At 41.8% G+C, this 21,247-nt stretch overlaps 1 protein-coding gene across 3 annotated transcripts in view; it reads left to right on the top strand.

Moving 5' to 3' along the window:
- Positions 1-20,808, top strand: part of LOC141555818 (dual specificity testis-specific protein kinase 1-like) — a 40,408-nt gene extending 19,600 nt beyond the window's left edge. For all 3 annotated transcript variants that reach the window (XM_074289080.1, XM_074289079.1, XM_074289078.1), the window contains 7 exons: positions 12,827-12,948; positions 13,748-13,796; positions 14,330-14,479; positions 15,059-15,232; positions 16,928-17,011; positions 18,066-18,152; positions 18,696-20,808. In XM_074289080.1, coding sequence (XP_074145181.1) covers positions 12,827-12,948; positions 13,748-13,796; positions 14,330-14,479; positions 15,059-15,232; positions 16,928-17,011; positions 18,066-18,152; positions 18,696-18,785 — 756 coding nt within the window. In that variant the 3' untranslated portion in view covers positions 18,786-20,808. The remainder of the gene's footprint in view (positions 1-12,826; positions 12,949-13,747; positions 13,797-14,329; positions 14,480-15,058; positions 15,233-16,927; positions 17,012-18,065; positions 18,153-18,695) is intronic.
- The last annotated feature ends 439 nt before the right edge of the window (positions 20,809-21,247 follow it).

Raw genomic sequence — 21,247 nt, 5'->3', positions numbered from 1 at the left:
AAACACATACACAAAGTGACATCAGTCAACCAGCATGTATTAAGCATTTATGTTTCAGGAAAGGACTTGTCTCTAGAATGTCAGAAACATTTAAAATAGACTTTGGGGAGCTCAGTGCCCACTTTGTATGTCCTCCCCCATCCTGTCCTTAAGACCAGAAAGGGTTTTTGTTGCTAGGGGTCTTGGGAGCTCTCAGCCTTTGATGGTACCAACCTTCACAAGAGGTCTTTTCCCAGCTAATTTATCTAATTATCCCTTTTCTGCAAATGGCTTTCTGACTCAGGATTCTTAACTTGGGCTCCATGAATTCCCTTAAAAAGTCCATGAATAGATTGTAGAAGGTACATAAACTTGGATAGAAATAAAAATTACGTCTTTGTTTTTACTAACCTCTAACTGAAATTTAGCACCTCTTTCAATTATTTAAAACGATTTTGATAAGGGATCCATTGGTCTCATCAGATTGCTGATGGGGTGGTCCATGGCCCAAAAAAGGTTAAGAAATCCTTGCTTCAGTTAAAAATGACTGGAATTCTCTTCTTCTCCTCAACCCAGCACCATGTCATTCTGTGGAAATTCCTCTCTTTCTTCAGAATCCACTGAGGTGTACTTTCCTGAAGCCTTCCTAGAGTACTTTAGAGGAGCCTGATCTTTACTATCTCAGATTTTTCATTCCTTGACAGTTCTGTTTAATTAGCATTTTTAAAGCATCCACCAGGAGGAAGGAACTATTCTGGGAGTTCTGGCCCTCAAGGAGCTTAGGACTTCCTGGTGTGTGGGAGTCATAACATTTATATAGATATTTTATTTGGTAATTCAATACCAGATACCTTGATAAGGGGAAAAGGGAGAGGGATAAGCATTTATTTAGTGTCTGCTATGTGCCGCGTACTATATGCTAAGCACTTCACAAATATCTTACTAGAGGATAAAAGTATTAACAGCATGGGGATCAGGAAAGGTTTCTCACAGAAGGAGACACCTGAGCTGATCCTTGAAGAAAGCGAGGGATTGTATTGTAAGAGAGGAAGGACAGAGGTAGAGGAGGGAGAAAAGGGAGTAAAGTGCATTCTAAACAATTGGAACAGAGATAGGATGTTGGATTTGGAAAAGAGCAATACGTACACTGGTACAGAGAATATGTGAAGGGGAATAATAAAATCTGGAAAAAATAGGCTGGAACCAGACACTGAAGAGCTTTATTTTTTTATGATTTTAAAAAATGTTTTTAATTAAGAATTTCTCTTGATATCTTTTTTTTTTTTACAGCATTTTCATTTCCAAATATATGCCTCTTTCTCCTCCCCCTCCTCTTTGTTATAACTTTTTAACAGACAAAAAAAAAAAAAAGTTCCAATTCTGTAGAATTAACCAACACATCAACCAAGTGTGACATTATACTCAGTGATGCACAGTCATAGTTCCCAACCTCTGCAAAGAATGGGGGGAGGTACATTCTCATGTCCCTTCTCTGGGGCCATGCTGGGTCTTTATAATATATGAAAGGCTCTAATTGCCAAAGGAGGAGTTTTCATTTTCTACTTCTGGCAACAGGAAATCACTGAAAATTCTTGAGCTAGGAAATGACCTGTTCCGAAGATTCTGTTGGCTGTGTTGTGGAGGATGCAAGCTGAGGCAGAGGAGAGAGAATGGGAGGTTATTGTAGTAATCTTGGCAGGAGATGAAGAGGTTAGGAAATATAAATGGTGGTTACGTGAGTAGGGAGAAGGGTATTTATAAGTGAGAGATTTTGTGGAGAGAAAATTGGCAAAATTTGTTAACTGATTGCCTGTGGAGAGTGAGAGTAAAGAATCAAGGACCCTTCTGAAACTGCGATCATAAATTGTTGGAAGGATAGTGATGTCTTCCCCAGAAATGGAGAATTAGGAGGGCAGCAGGTTTAACAAAGGAGATAACAAATTCCATGTAAATGTTGAGTTTGAGATATCTCCCATAGGCTTAGATGGTCAACTGGCAGTTGGTGATGTGGACCTGAAACTCAGGAAAGAAAGGAGAGCTGATTGGTTGATTTAGGAATCATTTGCATAGAAATAACAATTGAACTCTTGGGATGGGAGATCATTAAGAGGGAGAGTATACAAAGAAAAGAGAACCAAGGGCAGTCCAGAACCTGTGGCTCCACCTTGGGAGTGGGATGCGGAGGATGATCCAGCTCTTACTCTTAGAGCTCAGTTGGCTGAATGCTGGAAACAGCTTGAGTTTGTTCCAAGCTTTCTATCCCTTTCATATATTCATTATAATGGCATCACGGGGATGAGAGAAGGTGGTTTGTGTGATTTCAGGAGCTTAGTGTGAATGGAGCTGTCATAAAGATCCCATCATGCTGTGCTAAAGGCATTTAAAGCAAAGGGAGTCTACTCTTTTATGGCAAATAAGTCCAAAGAGGACTTGCAGAGATCTTGGTTGGGATGCTGCATGGACAGAGGTCTCCAGATACTGCAAAGGATGGAAGGACCCTAGGTCTGGGGAAGAGGGACAAAAGAAGTTGATGTCAAAGAAATCCTCCAAGTGTCCATCACCTCCTCATGAGCCAGGAGCGAAAAGCTCTTCTCCTAAGAGATGCTCATTCCTCTCTTTGTGACTCTGCTATTACATTTTGATATTATTACACTTGTCTTTGAAAATAGACTCTAAGTGTGGCTGCTTCCTTAGCACAAATGAAGCCTCTGACAAAAAACAACCAGAGGAGACTGGAATTGTCAGGTAGTTTAAGTTTAAACTATATCTTTTAGTTTAAAGCTATATCTTTTTTTTTTTAAATTTCATTCAGTAAAATACTCTATTTCTAATGTGAGCAAATAGTCCTTTGGGATACCTAAAGTTAGGAAGAAAATAAGCATCCTAATAGATTGGGGTCTGAGATACATTTTGATAAAATTATGAAATAAGTTATAGTCAACAAGCATTATATGTGGCAGTTAATGTGCCAGCTTCTAGGGATATAGCTGCACAAATCTGAGACCTTTAATCTAGTAAAAAAAAAAAGTCACTTTTACTAGACTAAATCAACCTGGATTGATTTCTAGGAGCCATAGGGAACCCAGGCTAGTCTGTTCCTGAATATATAGAAAGTACTTAATAAATGATTACTAATGAGTTGGTTGATTACTGTGAGATTTGGGATAAAAAGTGTAGGAACCCAGATTGAGCTTGGGTCCTGCTTTGTTTATCAGAGAGAGAGAGATTGGAGGGAGTCTGAGACCTTGAGCACCTTGCAGTCTGAATTGTTACCTGGTGATTTATGCAGAAGTTGAATTCGGAGTAGTTGTGGCTCCCATCCGCTTGCCTTCATGCTTCTAATGCCTCTGTAAGGCAAGTGTTTTCATGGAAAGAAATCCAGTGCCATTCATATGTCAGTGTATTCTCCTTCAGGAAAATGGTAAGCTACTTGAAAGCAAGGTATATATTATCATCAACATTATATCCTAGCCAAAAAGGACTGCTAAATTATTGCCTGAATTTGATGTTTCATCTCTTAGAGCATTCATTAAAGCTTCTATGTATCTATGTATGTTCAGATCTATTCTCCCTGCACAGAGGGAAAGGCTCTGGGACCTAGCTACAATTCTGGGAATTGTAGTCCTGAAGGACCACATCAGTTTCCCCGTTGCCTTGAAGGGAAAGGATCATGAGACTCTAGGGGGAGAACCAGGAGACCACCCAGAGCATACCAAAATTTCCTTTTAGCATTGAGTCACCAGATGGTCAGGAGGTGCTAGAGAGTTTCTTCTTTCCATTCTCAAATGTTCTCATACATATGATTACATGATACATGGTAGGTATTTAATAAATGTTTTATGATTGATCAGCAAGAAACAGGCAAGACACATTTGCCCATGCTCTATACAACTCATGTTATATTTTTATTTCAATTCATTTCAGAATACTTTTCTTCCTTCAAGAGTCAACTCAAGCGTTATCTCTAAGAAGCCTCCCACAATCATTTGAGCATGTACATTTTCCTTCCTTAGAATTTTCCTTAGAATTTTTTGTGGCACATTGTCGGATTTCCCTTCCATCCTGTTCCTGTCCCTGTATATTTATCTGTGTATATATGCCCTACTTTTCCAGAGCTAACATAGCCACATAAAAAGGGGCTGACTGTAGAATGATGAATTCTTTGACCATAGCAACCCATCAAATAAAGAAAGATACCAAGTGGTTCTCATTCCTGTGAAGCTCCTTTCTGCTGCTGCAGTGATAATAACAGAGTTGTGGAAGAGAGAGAAGATCACTCATTTGCCAGCCGGCTTTCCCGGACAGCTGCAGCCACAGTGTCTTCTCCCATCCTTCTCTGAAAAGACACTTCTCCATATGCTTTGACAGTAACAATGTCCCTACATTTTGCTCTCCCTCCTCCCTACCCCAAACCAGCCCAGGGACCTGACTTTGTTCTGGCTCTTAGTCTTTGTAAAGATGGCCTCAGAATGCAAGTAGCTATTGAAATATTCTAAATTTTCTGTGATATAAAGGTTCGGAAATGTTCCAGGCCAGAAGAAATCAAGAAAAGAAAGAAGGCAGTTTGTTTCAGAGCTGACAAAAAAAAAAGCATCATTGTAGAATAAGGCAAAGAGATCTTAGTGGGAGAGATGTCGGTGTAAGCATTACAGATCCTTTCAAGCATTTTGTGGGAACACTTCCTGAAAAGGATTGTTCCTACGCTTTATGTGATGCAAGTTTTTGAAACAAAGAATTGAAGAAAAGAAAAAATTTTCTTTTCTTTTGCAACATGTATATATTGCAATTTTATTTTAGGTGAGCAAATGAAAAGTTAGCTTATAGGACATGTAAATGACACAGTTATGGCAAAAAGAGCAGAGAAAAGAATGAAAAACAAAATCTAAAAGGGAGGTACACCTAAAGCATGAAAATTCACATTCTTTAGTGTTTCAGCTTCAGTTTTGATTAATACTTGTGGAAAAAAATCTTTAAACAACAAACTTTTAAATCATCATGATTCTTCTAAAGAGATTTCAGCACCAGAACCAAGATTTGTGCATTTACTTTGTTGTAATTGGCTTGTTACCCATTTACAGAATGTATGGTACAATTTGTGACAGTGTTGAGAAAGCAATACCTTCCTGAAATTAGAAAGGATCCCCTAAACTTAAGACAAAATGGAAGTTTTTTTCAAAGGGCCTCAGAATCAGCACTTCTCAAAAACAAAATGATTTATACAAGCTCCAAGGATGTAATCAAAAAGAAATCTCAAATCCATTGTCAAGCAATTGGGCCAGAAAACCTCAAGTAGGTTTGTTTTTCTGAGAAAATGGGAGAACACTTAATTGTAGCTTTTTTTTTTTTTTTTTTTTTTTTTTTTATTTTACTTTTTCAATAGTATTTTATTTTTTCAAATACATGTAAAGATAGTTTTCACAATTCATTTTTGCAAAACTTAGTGTTCTAAATTTTTTTCCTTCCTCAAAATAGCAATCTGATATAGGTTAAATATGTGTAATCCTTTTAAACATATTTCTATGTTTGTCATATTGTACAAGAAAAATCAAACAAAAAGGGAAAAAACACAAGAAAAAATCAAACAAACAAAAATGTAAAAATACTATGTTTTGATCCACATTCAGTCTCCATAGTTCTTTCTCTAGGTGTTAAAGGCATTTTTCATCCCAAGTCTATTGAAATTGCCTTAAATCACTGCATTGTTAAAAAGAGCTAAGTCCATCACAATTGATGATCATACAATTTTGTTATTATAGATAATGTTCTCCTGGTTCTGATCACTTCACTCAGCATCAGTTTATGTAGATCTTTCCAGGCTTTTCTGAAATCAGCCTGCTCATTTCAATTGTAGCTTTCGAAGAAAGTTCTGTGTAGATGGACATTCTGTGCCAAAAGCTGACAAGCTTCCATGTTTAATGGATCTTCTTGTTAAATATGCTAAACAAATATATTTAGGCCAGGAGGGGCTGTCTTATTCTAGATTAAATAAATATGTAAAAACCTAAATAAAAAATTTAATTACATTTTTGCTGGCTGACAGTCTTTTTGGCTAGTTGGCATTGATTATTGTTTAATCTCAAAAATGTTAATTGTATAATTAAAACAAAAAAATGGCCATAAAGATAGAATGGAGAATTAATAGACGTTTTTGGTAACTTCTATAGTTACTTTCTCTCCTTTGATGACCATGTTGGTCATAATCCAATAGCAATTTAGACCCATTTAAAAAAACACCACAAAACAAAACCTCCTTTGAGCTAAATAGAAACTGATTTTAAGGTTTTGAATGAATGGAAAGAATTTCTCCTCAAAAATTAAAAAAAATGACACTAATCCATAAAATATAGTAACAAGTCAAGTTAGGCTGTCTTCACTTTAACAATTAATGTGTGATATAGACTACCTTAAAATTGTATACACTAGTAGTAAAAGCTAATCTTTCAAAGAACTATTTATTGCACATAGAACCTAGGAAGTGACTTCTTGAGTCTATTATAAAGCTCTTTCATTCATTGATGGTGAGGTTTTGTTCTGATGAAATAATCTTTCATTTAGGAATCAATACATTCTGCAATGATTGTGTAATACCTTTATATAACACTGAATTATTACACAAAATAAATTATAGTTCTGCAGTAACTTGGTTTGCTGATGAAAAACGACAGAATATTATGTCAGTGTGCTAGGAGGCTTGTGATATTTTGAACCATTTATCTATCAGAACTTTGCTGCTTTTACTACAGTAGGCTATGGAAGATCATTAAGCAAATGTTTACTTTGGGACATGGGAAACTTCTTAATTTCCTATAGAGATATATTGATTATATATGAAACAGGCAATAGATATGAAACATAATATTCACTTTTATTATCTACTTTATTAAAGTTTACAGTGTCGTGTTAACACTTTTGAACACAGTGTAAAGATGCACAAACAAATCTAGAGGAAGGCTTTATTCGATAAAAAAGAAGCAGTTTTAGTAACAAAAATAAAATAAAAACTTTTAAAAAGAAAAGAACTTGAGAATAACAAGAATGGCAAAGTTTTTAAGACCATTTATAATCATTAACCTAACTGTGGGTATCCAGTGTGTGAGATCATTATACAATGGATGGGTTCCTAAAGGTTATGAATCAAATTAGTGTTGACATTCTCACTGTAACTGTACTGAAAAGATAAAAGGAATTTGTGATTAGTTGGGAAGATGGTTCACAGATTCTCTTTGGAGAAGCAAATAAAAGAGTTGATGGAGTTTGTTTCATCCTTTATATCCAAAAGAAAGAGGAGATAGAATTTCATGGGAAAGTTGTTCTTTGTGTATTGTAGTACTTAGGCTAAGCATTTGCAAAAAAAAAAAAAAAAAATGCAACTTATGCACCAGCATCTGAGGCTGTAGAGAAGTTTTGTGAAGAACTTAAGATCCTCCAAAATTAAATGATACACATACTTTAACATTCAGACTCTTTATTTCAAAGTTGGACAAAAGAATGACAAACATATATTGGAAAATATGGGTCACAAATAAGAAATAAAGACAAAAGGTCATAGACTATACTGAAATCTCATGTCTATATATCATCAATACTTCGAGAAAAGAAGAGGGAGATTCTGAATAAGGGAAATGCTTAATTACATGATAAAAATGGAGGGGATTATGTTTAAACATGTAGGAAATGAGTGATTACTGATATGGGAATCATTTCTAAAGCAACTATCTATGTAGAATCAGAAGACCAGTCTATTTAAGTAGAAATCAAAATCAATACCAAATTAGATAAATTAATAAAATGAGGAGACATAGCACATAATTGAAGTAATTCTTGCTAGACACTTATTGAAACAACCTGTTGATGCAAAAAAAAAAAAAAAAAAAAAAAAAAAGGGAAATAGACAGAAGGGACACAAATACAGTTTATAACCACTTCCTTTTTTACACATTTTTATTTATTTAATTAAATATTTCCCAATTACAGTTTTAAAAATTTTGAGTTCTAAATTTTCTCCCTTCTACTCATCCCTTGAGAAAGCAAACAATATGATATCTATTATACATACACCACCATTTTTAAAAAAGGAGTTTAACTACTGCAAATCAATTGCCCTAATAAGGAGATCAAAAGGTCCTAGAAACCACTTCAGCCAGCAAACTTACAATCTTGGCAAGTAAAGAAATAAAGGTAAGCAAAGGCATAGGATATATAACTCATTTGTGGAATCTTGTGATATTCACAAGTCATTGAGAAGAGTAGAAGGAAAATATTGCCAAGGAAGCATGGCAAAATCCCAACTGAAAAAAGGCATCTTTTATAAGGTAGATAATGGAAAAGCTCTGTGATGATTTTCATAATGAACTTTTTCCTCTTTTTTTGACAATAGTAGAAATGCCACATGTTGCCTCAAGCATCACAGTACACAATGTGCTGCATTACGGTATTAAAAATGGCACTAAAGAAAACAAAGATAAGAACCTAGGAATAAGTAGGAGCACATAGAAGTGGAAGTGTGTGGGACTTGTTGTTTGCTTGCTTGTTTTTTTTTTCTCATTTTTCCCCCTTTTGATCTGATTTTTCTTGTTCAGATAATAAATGTGAAAATATGTCCAGAAGAATTGCACCTGTTTAACCTCTGTTGGATACTTGCTGCCTACCAGAGGAGGGATATGGGGAAGAAGGGAGAAAAGACTCTTCTTCCTGAGTTTAAATCTGGCTTCAGATACTTACTGATTGTGTGGCCCTGGGCAAGTCCCTTAGTCTCCTCATCTGTAAAATGGCAACCCACTCCAGTATTTCTACCAAGAAAACCCCAAGTAGAATAATAAAGAGTCAGACACAGGTACAGCAACTCAATAACAAAAGGACAAAGTATATACAGACTAGAATAAAGTTAGACTTGGTCTAAACTAAGTATGCATAGAGTTCATGCTAGAGATGACACAATGAAGGTATCAGTATCAAGGGATTCTTTTTTGAATTTTTTTTTAATTCCAATTTTACTTTATTTTATTTTTCTGGCCCATATTTTCTTCTGTATTCTTTGCCCCCCAATTAAGGAAGCAAAAAACCCAAACAAAACAAAATTTAAAATACATATAGTCAAACAAAACTAATACCTAATTTAGAGCTGGAGGAAACCTGAAAGGTCATTTAGTCCAACTTCTATTTCTAGATAAGGAAACTAAGGTAGCTTGTCTGATAAGTGGAAGACTCCAGTTCTCTGAATCTGAATCCAGCAGCACATAAGATTGCCTCTCCAGCTCTGTTGGACGAGCCTCTGGGTATTAATGTGAAATGAGGCATAAAATGTAAATATCTGCTCAGCAAAGTTATTTGCCATTGACATGGATGATGTCAAGCACAGAGAGCTCATGGAAGAGGGATCCCCACAAATGGCAAGGCCTCCAGATGCTTCTGTTTGCAGAAAGATATCATGCTGAGGTCATTGAGCCCTGAAATATTGATAACATCTCTCAAATGAGATCTGTAATCATGCAAAAGAATTGAGCCTGATTAGCAAACCAGGTGGATGACGATTACCTATGATTTGGACCGTGAAATGGAGTACAATGGACAAGTCCATTGAGCTGGGCTTTCTGTATCTGTCTTGACTTAGACACTGAAAATGCAGAATCATCCAGTTCCAGAATTGAATAGGAAGAAGAGAGCTGGAGGAAAGCAGGCTAGACTGCTATTGGAAAACTGGGCAGTGCCCATAATGGCTGAAACAATATTCCTCCAGGTATGAGAGGCCAGGAAGGGAAGAAAAAAAGAATAACCATTTATATATTGCTTTACAAATTTTATCTCATTTTGATCCTTACAACAAGTCTGATTGGCAGGCCATCTTATTTTCCCCTTTTACTATTGAGGAAACTGAGGCAGACAGAAGTTAAATGACTTGCCCTTGATCACATTACTAATAAGTGAAGTTAAATTTGAATTCAGGTTTTCATACTCTATGCACTGTGACATCACCTGGGTGCCTGTGATAGAGAGCTGCTCTTGGAATCAGGAAATTCAGATCCTGACACGTTCTGTGTGATCTAGACCAAGTTGCTTAATTTCTCAATATCTTCAGCAGCTCTATAAGGCTATAATGTTGTGCAGGTGCTAATCGCTTGAGGAGAAGTTCCTCCTCACCAGGCAGCTTCCTGGACTGATGAAGTCACAAGTTTGATTAAAAAGATAGAAATATATCTGTATCTCCAATAACTACATCTGTTTCTATATAGATATCTCCTTCCAGTGGTGATATATATGGTAGCACTTTTTTTTTAAATCTCTGAAGCATGAAAAATTGTGAATCACCTAAAGGGCAACAAAGAGGTTCTTGAAGATCTGAGCAATAATAGCTTGCATTTATCTGGCACTTTAGGCAGGCTCAGTGGATAAAAAGCTGGGCTTGCAGTCAGGAAGACCTGCATTCATGTAACCTCAGACACTTATTAACTATGAGATCTGGGAAAACTATTGCACTTCTGGAGAATCCACTTAATCCACTGGAGAAGGAAATGGCAAACCACTCCAGTACCTTTGCTAAGAAAATCCCAGGGACAGTATGGTCCATAAGATCATGAGGACTCAGGCAAGATCGAGTGACTAAACAACACTGTGCCAGGTTATCAATGAAGAATTGTTCAAGACTTAGTATTTTCATTTTTTTAATTGTTCTTTGCTTTTTTCTTTCTCATTTTTTTCCCTTTTGATCTAATTCTTCTTGTGTAGCATGATAAATGTGGAAATATGTTTAGAAGAATTGTATATGTTTAAGCTATATTGGATTACTTGCTACCTAGGAGAGGGGAAAGAGAAAAATTTGAAACACAAGGTTTTGCAAGAGTGAATGTTGAATCTTTGCATGTATTTTGAAAAATAAAAAGCTATTATTATTTTTTTAAAAAAGAACTGTTGAAGAGAAATGGCACAAAAGATATCAACAGTAGGAAGCATGACTGGAGAGGAAAATGGGCTCACTACCTGGTACTAGAGCAAAGGGTAAGTCAGTAGCCCATCTTTGTGTCCCATTGGTTAAACATGTACTTTCTTTTTTCTCAGTAATATTTTATTTTTCCAAATACATGTAAAGATAGTTTTCAACATTTATTTTTAAGTTTTTCATCATTTTAAAATTTTTTATGGAAGCTTTTTGTTTTCAAAACATATGCAGGTAAAATTTTTCATCATTGACCTTTGCAAAACCTTGTGTTCCAATTTCCCCCACTTGCCCCCAACCTCCTCTCCTAGATGGCAAGTAACTAATATACCAACATGCATTATTGTAAGACTTTGTGTTTTAAATTTTTCTCTCTCCCTCTCTGACCAAGCAAGACAGTAAACAGTCTGGTATAAGTTAAATGTCAATTTTTTTTAACATATTTCTATACTTTCATATACTACTTTCATTTTTTATAGTATTTTATTTTTCAAAATATGGTAAAGATAGTTTTCAACATTCGCCTTTGTAAAACATTGTGTTCTAAATTTTTCTCCCCCTCCCATAACAGCAAGCAATCTGATATAAGTTAAACATGTGCAGTTCTATACATATTTCCACATTCTAGATATGTACTTTCAAGAGCTCCAATAGAACGTTAAAGTGATTTCCTCATGGAAGATACCGGCAAGAGTCAGACAGGATGAGTTAAGTCAATGGATTGTACTCTTTGAAAGATGGCCCGAAGTTTGGGATAACAGCACCATCAAAGTACCATACTGGATGCATAGTGTATCCTCTTTGTGCTCTCAGCTTCTCCACTCCAAACCCCCAAGAACGCTAGAGCCTTTAAGGTTGATGCTGTCTCATTTACTTGCCTTTGTACTTCCAGCACCTTGCACATAGTAAGAATTTAATACATATTTGTTGATTGATTATTAAGTGACTTGCCTGTGATAACATAGCTAGAGAGTATAGGAGGTATTGGAACCCAGCTGGGTCTTTCCCGACTCCCAGTTTATTGTATCAAACTTCCTCTCCATTCATGAATGCCCAGGTAGGGGGCACTTGGTGTGGTAGGGGTGGCTCTGGCTCGGCTCTTTGGGGCTCAGAGTTCTGTTAGGAGAGGAGTGAAAGGAGGGTCAAGCATCAGGGATCCTGAGGTCAAGGTCGAGAGAAGAGAGTTCTATGAGAACCGGACCTACTTTAAGCCTGGCAGGTAGCACAGTTGAAGATCTGTCCTCACTAGTTTTCAAGGTGCTAACTGTACCTGGTGACTAGGTAGATGCTGAGGCTGGTCCTCAGACTGGTCCACTTATTTGAAAGGGAGTGTGGCTACTTGAGCCTTCTCAGCTCCCTCTCTCCACGAAGACCTTCTATGACTGCTTATGTGGGCCATTGCAGCTCCTGGGCCATGGGACTTAACTCACTTTGTTTACGCCTTCTCAGTACGCTTGATGTCCTGCATTTTACTTATCTGGTGGGGGGTTTTCTCCAGGGGCATACTTGTCAATATTTTCTGAAAAGGTGGGACGTTCCATTCAAAGCTACATTAGCATTTTGTCTATCACTTTCATAAGTCTAGGTAGCCAACAAAATAATAAATCAAGTCCTGGAAATAGCATTTCAGAATTTCTGAGATGTAAATATTTACAGTAAAAAAAAATTTCTCAAGAATCAATATGAACTGACTCCATCACACCCCTGGCTCTCATCCCTTTCTAAGACTGTAAGCTTCATGCAGGTAGGGACAGTGTCTCCCCTAAAAGTTTTCCGTTTCCCCCAGTTCTAGAGACAGGGTCTTGGACAAGATAGGTGTTTAATAAACGTTTGTGGAGGGTGTGACTAAGAAGAAGGGGGGCTGTGTGGGAGAGCCACTGCCATATTGTCCAGGGACCCGACCAATGTTTCACTCAGGTGACCCAAAGTACGACCTGCAAGGTGATGGTGGTGAAGATCTACAAGAACGATGTGGACCAACTGGTCATCCTGAGGGAGATCAGCTTGCTGCAGAAACTGTCCCATCCCAACATTGTGAGGTGGGCACGGGGCCTGGGGGCGGGGGAGTCAGGGCTGGGGGCCAGAGGGCTTTAGGGTGGTGATAGAGCTCCGGACCACACACACACACACACACACACACACACACACACACACACACACACACACACACACACGGCTTTATCTGACGTCTCCTTCCCTAGCCAGTGTTCTTCCTTGTCTGAGTTACACAGAAAGAAGCTAGGGGAGCCAAGTCCCATTTGTCTCTGAGTCATCCCGGGGTGCCACCATGCCCACTGGGGTCTGAGCTCGTGCTGAGCCCACATGGTCCGGCTCTCTCTGGGCAGACAGCTATGGGGCTAGTATGTCTGCCCATCTGTCTCTTCCATGGACACGAAGCCCCCAATCCCCAGAACCTCTGTTTTGCCCATCTGCATTTCTCTTCATCGTAGAAGTGTCCTCCCCCCCCCCCCCCCCCCCCCCCCCCGCTATTGGGAACAGAACCAGCAGCTCTAAGGTTTCTGCACCTTGTCTCAGACACCTGCTGCTAGTCGCCCGTGTTAGAGTCGGCAGCCCGTCCCCGGGAGCCTCAGGTTACACACAGCCCGGGTCAGAGGAGCCTCCCTGCAGTTACCTGTCACGGTCAGGTGCACTTTCAGCAGTAACGCAGCAGAACATTACACGCAGGGTTACATTACGCGGCGGCATCTCCTTACCTGAGCCACACTCCCACCCATCCACCCGCCCAGCGTGGCTGTCCTCTCAGACGCTTGTGGGACAGAGGGTGGGCTCAGGGGGAGGGGGGGAGAGGACTCCAAACAGTGGCCGTCTCACCCACAGGTACCTGGGCATCTGTGTGAGGGATGAGAAGCTGTATCCGATCCTGGAGGTGAGCGCCAAGGAGAGCCCAGACTAGAGCTGTGTGAGAATGGGGCGGTCCTTGTCTTCCACCCCCTGCCTTCCGTAGGGCTGCTCCGGCCCGGGTCTGACAGTGAGACAGCCCCATGGGAGGAAAGCCCCCGACCCCCTATCCGATGACCCCTACTGTCCCCTTCCAGGGGGAGAAGACAGCTCAGAGATGGCCAGTCGATTTGGCCGCAGCCACACAGCAGATAGGAGCTAATATATAAAGGAAACCCGGATGTTTCAGAATGTCAGAACTTAAGGAAGCTTAGAAATTAAGACCATTGAGCCAAACATCCTAATTGTACAGGTAGGGGAAACTGAGGCCCAGAAAGGAAAGCAACTAGTCTGAAGCCCCATAGCATGGCAGTGGCTCATTTAAACTCCTCTGTGTCTGCTACTTGGGGTGAGATGGGGACCCTATCCCCCGGGCTCTTTTGTGGCAAGGGATCGTAGGGAAGTTAGCCAGCTGTGGCCCAGTGTTCCCAGGGGTCTTATCACCCTTTTTCTCCTCTGTAGTATGTAAATGGCGGCTGCTTGGAAGAGCTGCTGGCCAGACCCGAAGTGCCTCTGAGCTGGAAGGAGAAGGTGGCTCTGGCCTGTGACATTACCAGGGGCATGGTGTACCTCCACTCCAAGAATATTTATCACCGAGACCTCAACTCCAAGGTAGGGGCAAGTGGAGAGCAAGGAGAACCCGTGGGCTGGCTCCGAGCCCAGAATCTGCAGCTGCCCCCGCAGTTCTCCTCTCCTCACCCCCTCAGCCCCAGCACCCAGATTCTCACCTCCCTCCCCTTTTCCGGGTGTTGGAAGCCTTGACCCTCCTGCCCGACTCCCACTCCAGCCATAGCTTTGCTTCTTCTTTTCCCCTTACTCCAGAAAGAAAAGGCTGAGTCCCAAGTCTGATCCCTTAACATTAGGCTGGGCCCGTCGTGTCTCGGTGACATTATTCTCCCATCATTAGGAAGGGAACACTGGGATACAGAGGGAACCTGAAGTCTCCTTCTAAGGTCACATAATACCTGAGTGGTTCCAGAATCCAAAGACAGGGGGAAAGGAGAGGAGGAAATGATGGAGCCGGGTTTCTTTACAGCTGTGCCCCATGAGGGGAGGACTCTTGAGGGGACTGAAGAAGGGGTGCCGTTACCCAGAATCTCTGGTCCAGATAAGGCAAGAAGGATGTGGGCGGCCTGGGACGAGATCCACGGGAGACCTAGCAGGCCTTCCAACCTCAGGTTCTCCTTCCAGAACTGCCTGATCCGTGTCTCGCCTCGGGGCCGGGAGGCCCTGGTTACCGATTTTGGCCTGGCCCGGGAAGTGGTGGAGATGCCAGCCTCAGACCCTGAGCGGAAGCTGTCCCTGGTGGGCTCTGCCTTCTGGATGGCCCCTGAGATGCTCCGGGGGGAGCCGTATGACCGGAAGGTAGGGCCCGACTTCGGTGCTCCACAGGCCAGGTCTGGAGTGGACGTGTCCCTTATGGAGGGGATATGCATTAGGACCACTCACTGCACTCAGAACCAGAGCTTTCTAAGCCTGAGGAAATTATAAACAAGCACGAGTCTAAGATCGGTTCCTTCATTTGGCAGCCAGTGCCTTTGATTAAATGGTAAAGCCCTGCATCTGCACAAGGGTGGGGAAATGGAAATACACTCACACAGGACTGAGGCCTCCAAAAGCGATTTACTAAAGGATGTGTGGAACAGTCAGCTAGAGCCAGGGATGGGGTGTTGCTGCTGTGGACCTCCACATCCAACTGGGACACTCCTAGCAACTCTAGATATGGCTTCCCAGCAGTCTTGTTTTTTTGGTTTTTGTATAGAAAGTCCCTCTCCAGGGGGTTGCTTCTTGGGGGGATTACAGGTGGTGACTGATGGGAAACAAGGTTTAGAATCTTTAAGCCCAGGAATTGGTTGAGGGGAGGAGAGACTGGAATAAGGAAGCATCTCATTTATGATGCTAAGTGTTATGAAGCCTTGTGGGCCCAAATGGTCACTTAACTATGAGGTTATTATTGGGAAAAGAGGAGACTTTGACTGATTTTAGGAATAGAAGCCAAAAATGAAGGGATAGTTAAAACTGACAGGATTCTGAAAATAGCCTTTACTTATTCATTCTATAGGGAGGAATCAAAGGCCCTATAGAGATGCTTATATTTTTATTTAACTCCCTTTCTGACCCCCTACCTTGGGATTAATCTTGAAATGCTAGCTCAGATTCCAAAGGGGTAGAGAGAAATAAATTCTTAATACATAAATATCTTAGCAAGGTATTAGGGTCTTATATATTGATATGTTTGGGAAGCTAGGTGGCCCAGGGGATAGAAGGTAGGGACTTGAGTCAGGGAGACCAATGTTGAAATTCAGCCATAAACATTGTGTGACCCTGCAAGCCATTTAAGCTCCGTTTACCTCAGTTTCCTCATCTGTAAAATGGAACTAATAATAGCACCTACTTTGCAGGGTTGATGTGAGGAACGAGATAATTGTAAAGCACTTAGCACAATAGTAAGAGCTATATAAATGTTAGCTGTAATCGTTGTTAATAGAACTAAGAATAAATGAGTGCATGCTGGTGTTTATTCTATAGTGACTGCTACTGATGTATTTATATTCTTCAGAATGAGGAAGGAGGGCCTTTGCAGTTACCACATCTCTAAGAAGCAAAACCATATGCTTAACTATATATTAAGAAGGACAAATAGAATTTCTGAGACCAGCTATTACGCAACGCAGCAGCCAAAGTTCTCTTGGCCCAGCCACAGGGTGTGGGAGCCTCTGGGATGAGCTCTTGGCCTCGGGTCTATCCCGCTTTGGACAGACACACCCATTTTCTCCTTTTCCCAAAAATGTGGCTGGAGCGGAGTGTGTCCCCACCTACACCAGTTCCAGACTCCCACACTAGGCGAAAGAGGAGAATTTTAGATTAGCACCGTAGTGTCGGTATCAATTGAACCGTTTCCAAAGTGTGGAGCGGGCTGAGGGAAGAATTCCATTGGATGAGGGTAAGCCTCTAGGAGGGGGATTTGTCTCCTGTCCCTTGAAGGCCTCTCACTGAGCTCGAGGGCAGATCCTGGTCTCCCTTACAGTCCCAGCTCCTCCCTGTTTTTGACTTTGACAGGTAGATGTGTTCTCCTTTGGCATTGTCCTTTGTGAGATTCTGGGGCGGATTCCTGCTGACCCCGAGGTTCTTCCTCGGACTCAGGTGAGTCACACAAACTTCATTATGTGGGTTATTATTGTAAAGGGAACCATTTGAATGCAGGATATTAAAATTATATGGGTTACCTGTATAAGCTCAGGGAACTTTCTTGGATTTCCCCCGGGGCTCTCAGGAGTAACCCCAAAATAAACTTGAGTTTTCTAGTGACTGAATGGACAAAGGACTTTCCCAGACAAACCCTTTCTGTAATCCAGGACAAGGAAAAAATTGCTTGGAAGCTGAGAAGCCTGTTTACGTCTCAGAATGGGAAGAGAGATGGGGGTTGGGGGGAGGGCTCCAGGGGGAAGGCCTGAGGATGCAAGTATTGGAGTTAGAGCTGCTGGTTGTCCTAAGGCCCTTATTTCCACCATTCTGGATAGGAACCCTTTGGCTTTTTGAAGGCAAAGACCATCCCTTGTATATCTCTGCATTCCCTAGGGCAGGCAATTAGTATTCAGTAAATATTAGTTGAATTAAATTTTCCTTAGGCCTCAGAGAGAAAGTGAGGGAGCTCTCTGTGCCTGGGGGAAGGACTGGGAGGTCTTGGGGTATTTGATGAAGAGATTTCCTCCCATCCCCTCCAGAAATCTCTTTAGAGTTGGATTCTGGGAGGACGTGTCTTGGTCAGTTCAGGTGTTAGGTGATTATAAAGAAATACTCTCAGAGCCGCGGGATGGTGGAGTAAATAGAGCACTGGCCCTGAAGTCCGGAGAATCTGAGATCAAATCTAGCCTCAGACACTTAACACTTAATAGTGGGCACTGTGTTGTTATTTAACCCCAATTGCCTTGGGTAAATTAAAGAAGTACTACAAGCAGGAATCTCCAATTAGTCCCTATAGTGACTAGCTAAGAGAGCTTGGGGGAACAGAGCTTGCTTGGAGCCAGGAAAAGTGATGGCCACAATGATGATGATGGATAATTGACACCCAAAGTGCCGATTGTGGGCTCTCCGCTTTTTCCCTTGTGGCTGGGTTTGGGAATGGAATAGGGAGATTTCTGTAGGAGCTTTCTCCTTGCTGGGCTTAGGCTCATTACCGACCTTTGTCCTCTCCCAGGACTATGGACTAGATGTGGATGCATTCCAAGGGATGGTCAGTGAGTGCCCCTCACACATCCTAGAGTTGGCTGCCAGCTGCTGCCGGGTACGTCTCCTCCCCTCCCACCCTCATCCTCCCCAGGAAATGGTGTCAACCAGCCTATAGTAATAGCTTTAACTAGGTGATGCAAAGGTAGGGAAGTCAAGCATTTAATCTCCTTCACTTACTCTCCTATCTGTAAAATGGGGATAATAACAGCACCTACTTCCCAGGACTATCAAGAGGATCAAATGAAATATCTTTCAGGAAGCACTATATAAATCTTAGTTCTATATAAATACTAGCCAAGTTTGCCATTTTTTTCTTGTTCACATGTCGACCTTAGGAGAAAGTTTCTGAAGCTCAGGAAACTCTGAAATGCTTGTGGCTCTAGTTTAGGGTCTATCTGTGAGGTGTGAGTCCTTGGGGTCTCTGGTCCCCACCCTGTAATAACCTCTGGAAATGAATAAGCTTTAGTAATGTCTATAGAGTAGATTTTGCTAACAGGCTGTTCTAGACTGCTAGAGACTGCCAGGGTAGGCCCTCAGGACAGACCTCCAGAAAGGGTTTTTGTGTGTTCCCATTCTTTTTCTCTTTCCCCTCTCTCAGCTGGAAGCTTTGAAGCGGCCATCCTTCACTGAGCTGCTTGAAGAACTGGAGGAGATGGCTGAGATGCTGGACTCCCAAACAGCCAGTTAGCTTTTGGGGTGTGATCTTCGGTGCCTGCTCCCACCTGACCCTCCTGTAGGGACACACGAGGCTTCACTACCTGAGCCATAAGCAGATCCAGAGGGGACAGTTCCCTCCTATAGCTTCCATGGATTTGTGCTTGTGCCTCCGGCTGCTTTCTCAGAAGACTTGATGACAAAGAGTTCAGCAGACAAGACAGAGAGTTACTACGGAAATAACTCAGATGGGAACATTTTCTGGGCTCTTTTGAAGCAAAAGACTTAAAGACTCATTTGTAATATAAATAACCCAAAGTGCTCACAAAATGGATGGAAATGATCAGATGCCAGAATTCTGCTTTGCCCTGTGGGCTCCATCCTGGATACCCTGGAACCCCCCAAACTAGTGTGGTAACCAAGTCAACACTCCTTTTGGGGAAGGAGAGGTTGCTGAAAGTCAGTTAAGGCCAGGAGCTGAAAGGCCAGGAGACTCCCTTTTAACGCTGGAGAAATGTCCACCCTGGGCCCCTTCTTCACTGATTGGTGACTTCCAATTCTGGCCCACTCTTTCAAGAGCAGTATCAGCTGAGCCTCCTTTTCCCCTATTCTGTGCACAGCCTTCTCATGGGGACCCTTTCTTTTCTTCTCCTTCGTCCCCCACTCTGGAACCATGAGCCATGACCAAATTAACTCTGTGTTCTTGCTCAGCTGACTGCTCTAGACCCCGCTCTAGCCTTCCCACCTAAGTGACCTTTCCTGGCCACCCCTCTCTTTTGGCTATCATTAGAATGTAAGATCTCTGGGACTGTCTTTACTTTTTGTCTTTTTTTCTCCATCACTATAGTGAATGATGCCAGACAGGTGGGAAGTTAGACAAATGGCTCCTGAGCAGTAGGGGAAGAGTCCTTGGATCTGTCTATTCTTGGGGAAGCCCATTCCTCTGTGGATCAAAGGCCTGAGGCTACAAGGCCCAAACTTGACACCTCCCCCCCCCCCCCAGCTCAGCCAGTCTGTGAGGAAGCCAAGAGGGCTGAAAGAGCGAGGAGGAGATCTATCTAAAGAGCCAAGTTTTATCCCTCTCTCTCCTTTGACTTGAGGATTCTCCCCAGAGGAAGGAGCCGATGAGCTTTCCTGAGTATGGAATCGTCTCACTGCTATCTATAATGAGATATACCTAGTCAACTCAGAAACCTTTCTTATGGGTATCAGCAGCAGGATTCTCTCTCCCTGGGATTTACACGTCCCTTCAGATGGAGATTGACTTTTATGTACAAGTCTTTCCTCCTGCCTTTGTCCTAGCATCTCCTATCTAGGAGTCTCCTCCCTTTATCCGGGTCTTGTCATCTCCTTCTTCTGTGCTCCGGGAGGAGATGCTTTCACAAGCAAAACCCCAGCAAACCCCAGAGGTCCAAGTACATGGGAGGGTGTCTAATGTGTGTTTACATGTGGCAGCTTCTTACTCTCCCTGTACTTTTCTGCAGAACAACATAGTTTGTATCCCTGTGAATTTTTTTCCCCCAAATGTTGTCTCCTTGAAAACCTCAGCTAACTTTCTTCATGGAAAAGTGAAGCTGGAATGGGCAAGGGATAGCCACACAGAGCAGGGAGATGTGGGAGCACAAAGCGGGAAGTCTGGCTAGCAAGCTTCACTGTCTTGCTGGGTGAATTTGAATAAGTCACTTAAGAACTCTCTGGGTCTTATTTCCTCCATGGGATTAGGAGGGGCTGCCAAAGTTTCTCCAGATGTTCGAGATGAGGTATGACTCGCCTTGGATGTAGAGGGTTTCCAGCCTTTGAAGTACCACCTATGTGGTTGGCCAACATCCTTGTACCCCCTTGAAGCTAGTGCTGGATGGGGCGAGGATGGAGCAGAATCCTGTGAATCCAGGGCTCTTGGTTGTCGGACATAACCAGTGGATGTCTTAGGGGGTAGGCAGGACGGCCTGGGCAAGGTGGGGAACACGTGCGAACACAGCTGGCTCTGCTCCCCTGGCCCAAAGTCCCAGAAAACATCTTACTAAATAGAGGAAATAAAGCTTGTTGAATCTGATAAATGGTTGTTGTTCAGTTGTTTTGCTCATGTCTGATTCTTTATGATCCATTTTGGGGTTTTCTTGACAAAGATACTGAAATAGTTTGGCTTTTATTTTTTCCAGCTCAGATGAGGAAACAAAGCAAACAGGGGTAAGTGACTTAGCCAGGGTTATACAGCTAGTGTCACAGGTCTGATTTGAACTCAGAAAGAAGAGTCTGTCAGACTCTAGGCCCAGGTTTCTATCCTCTGTGCGACCTACCTGCCCTGAAAAATTGTTTAGATTCAACAGAAACTGAGTGTGTGTGTGTGTGTGTGTGTGTGTGTGTGTGAGAGAGAGAGAGAGAGAGAGACAGACAGACAGACAGAGACAAGGAAAGAGACAATAACAAGAAGAAAGAAAGAGAAACAGACAGACAGGGAGACAGACAAAGACAGGGAGAGAGACAAAGTAATAGGGA

The sequence above is a fragment of the Sminthopsis crassicaudata genome, chromosome 2 (genome assembly GCF_048593235.1).
Source record: "Sminthopsis crassicaudata isolate SCR6 chromosome 2, ASM4859323v1, whole genome shotgun sequence".
In the NCBI taxonomy this organism is placed as follows: domain Eukaryota; kingdom Metazoa; phylum Chordata; class Mammalia; order Dasyuromorphia; family Dasyuridae; genus Sminthopsis; species Sminthopsis crassicaudata.
This window is presented reverse-complemented; position numbering and strand designations above follow the sequence as displayed.